We start from the raw sequence: 2,500 nt of genomic DNA, 5'->3' as shown, positions 1-2,500 counted from the left end.
GTGACAACATGATTACTTAACCTTTAAGGCGAGATTCCTCTTGTCAATCGCTATATTATATATTCTAGATAATGGTAACTGGTTGGGTACTTGTTTTATAACTGATTAGAGTGAGCAGTGAGAAAAGAAACTCTGATTATTACTTTAACATAAATTGAATCAATACGACGCATTAAATCTCAAATTAAAGCTTGGCATATGCCGAGAAGAATGCTATTTCTCCACAGCCTTTCTCGAAAGACACAGTCCCCTTTTTTGTAAGTGATGTATCCCGTCCTCGTTAATCTGAGTTGACTGAACTTTGAACCAATTTTTCTCTACTGTATTGGCTTATTTATCATCTTTAAGCTATGCTCCCTCATTGCCTCCTTTAGTGGACCAAAAGATGAAAATCCGATGGTGAGACTGGTGAATAGGGAGGGTGAGACACCGTTGTCTATCCAATCGATGCGATTATCTCCCTTTTGCTAGTACTTGTGCGTGGACGGGCATTTTCATGAAGAAACAGTACTCGTTTTATCTCCAAATCTTTTGCTTTTAAATGCGTTGGGGTACCGTTCAGTGTTGACAATGGCCCCCTTTAGTAGGAAATCAATGAGGATTACACACCTAACATCCCCAAGCATTGTTGGCATCAGTTTCCCAGCTGATTTCTCCGTTTGTAAATTTTTGTTCTTTGGGTAAGAGGGATGTCTCTATTGCAATTGATTGTCTCTTTGACTCAGGTTTATATGATGAACTCTGGGTTCATATCCAGTGACTATTCTACTGAGAAAGCTGCCATCTCTCCCACTTAGCCGGAGAGGCTCGGAACAGCATTTCACCCTTTCCCGCTCTTGATCAACTGCCTGGGTGTCCAAATAGCGCAGATCTTTGAGAATCCCAATGATAACGAGTCGGTGGGCACTTCCGTGACTGATTTCAAAGTCTCCAGCTATCTCGTCAAGAGTTGTTCTTCTGCCAGATGTCATTCTGTCCAATACTTCTGTCTTAATTTGATTCACTGAGTTGACACTGCTTGGACGGCAACCATCGTGAGGTTTGTCAGATAAAGACATGGTTGAGGGGATGGCAGATTAGGTGTTGGATTGCATCACTTTTTCTTCAAAATGATGAGATACACTTTCAACCCACCTAAAACATTTATTCTACACAATGCTTGAGTTTTATAAACTTTTTAAAGGCACTTAATAATGTTACTCGAGGATTCTTCTTCGAAAACCAGAAATTCAACGACAGATACTCTCTGTCGCTGACGGCCATGCATAGGTGCAGCCCTTCTGAACTGCCATAGCTTTGTCAAAATTTTTCGCAATCAAAATTTTCAACTTTTGGTTTAAAGAGTATACGAAGAATACATGTGTAAGTTTAATTGAGCCAAATATGACGTCACATGAAAAATAAATTAACTCACCGGGAGATTTCTACCATTACCTTTTGACTTAGTCTCGTATAATACCTATGACGCTCTCAAATTTAGTCTTCATCTCAAATTTTTAATTTTAATCCATGGGTAAAATTCTCTCACCCCCTCCCCCCACCTATCCTTTTCATAAAAACAAACTTACTCTAGACCTCGAATGAAGCTGCCAATGCATGATGTATATTCATTGATGATTTTTTTGTTTTCTTCGTTCTCATCACTTGGCAGTTGCACTTGAGTGAAACATTTGAAGGCTTCATTTGCAACTTCCTTATGGTCCTGGAGGAGAGAAAGAAGTAAGAAACTGTAACGGACACCTGTGAACAATTGTCTATGGCTCACAAACTATCAATTTATTAAATCTCCCATAGTGGGCAGGAAGGTACTTACTGTGTCTTCTATCCCCCTATATCTGTTTTCCAACTAGCTTTCTGTCTTTGTCTTGGAATGAGATTACTTGGTTTTGTCCTGACCCTGGCCAGATACCCTGGCTGAGAGGGAAACAGTCAAATATATAGTTAGAATTTTGGGAGATGATATGTTTTTCCTTGTAGACCATCTCTCTGTTATGCCTACTGTTTTTTTTCCTTTGTTTTTTTCTTATCAACATACGATTTGTAAACATTTGAGTGTATTCCTCTTCGTGGGATCTACTACTACTACTACTACTACTACTACTACTACTACTACTACTACTACTACTACTACTACTACTACTACTACTACTAATACTACTACTACTACTACTACTACTATTATTATTGCAGCTACTACTATTACTACTACTACTATTACTACTACTACTACTACTTCTACTACTACTACTACTACTACTACTACTACTACTACTACTACTACTACTACTACTACTACTACTAGAACTTCCACAACGATATTATAATTCTGTTTCTCACCTTCCATCGTATTTGATCGTCTTTGCTTAGCACAGAATAGGCCGCTCGAAGTGCATCGTAGCATGGACGTCTAAGAAGTGGAACCACCAAACTGACCCAGTCAGTTACTAGAGTTTTGTTGCTAGCAGAAGAGATTAAAAATTAAAAATAGACAAATGATATT

The 2,500-nt window shown here is 38.5% G+C and overlaps 1 protein-coding gene across 1 annotated transcript in view; it reads right to left on the bottom strand.

Annotated features, from left to right (window-relative positions):
• LOC144965106 (uncharacterized) overlaps positions 1–2,500 on the bottom strand; it is a 32,723-nt gene that overhangs the window by 21,860 nt on the left and 8,363 nt on the right. The window contains 2 exon segments of the mRNA XM_078900043.1: positions 1,569–1,702; positions 2,338–2,458. Coding sequence (XP_078756169.1) covers positions 1,569–1,702; positions 2,338–2,458 — 255 coding nt within the window.

Source organism: Berghia stephanieae, chromosome 2 (genome assembly GCF_034508935.2).
Source record: "Berghia stephanieae isolate SIO BIC M18660-M18661 chromosome 2, UCSD_Bste_1.3, whole genome shotgun sequence".
Classification (NCBI taxonomy): Eukaryota; Metazoa; Mollusca; class Gastropoda; order Nudibranchia; family Aeolidiidae; genus Berghia; species Berghia stephanieae.
The sequence above is the reverse complement of the archived record's forward strand: the minus strand, read 5'-3'. Positions and strand labels throughout refer to the sequence as shown.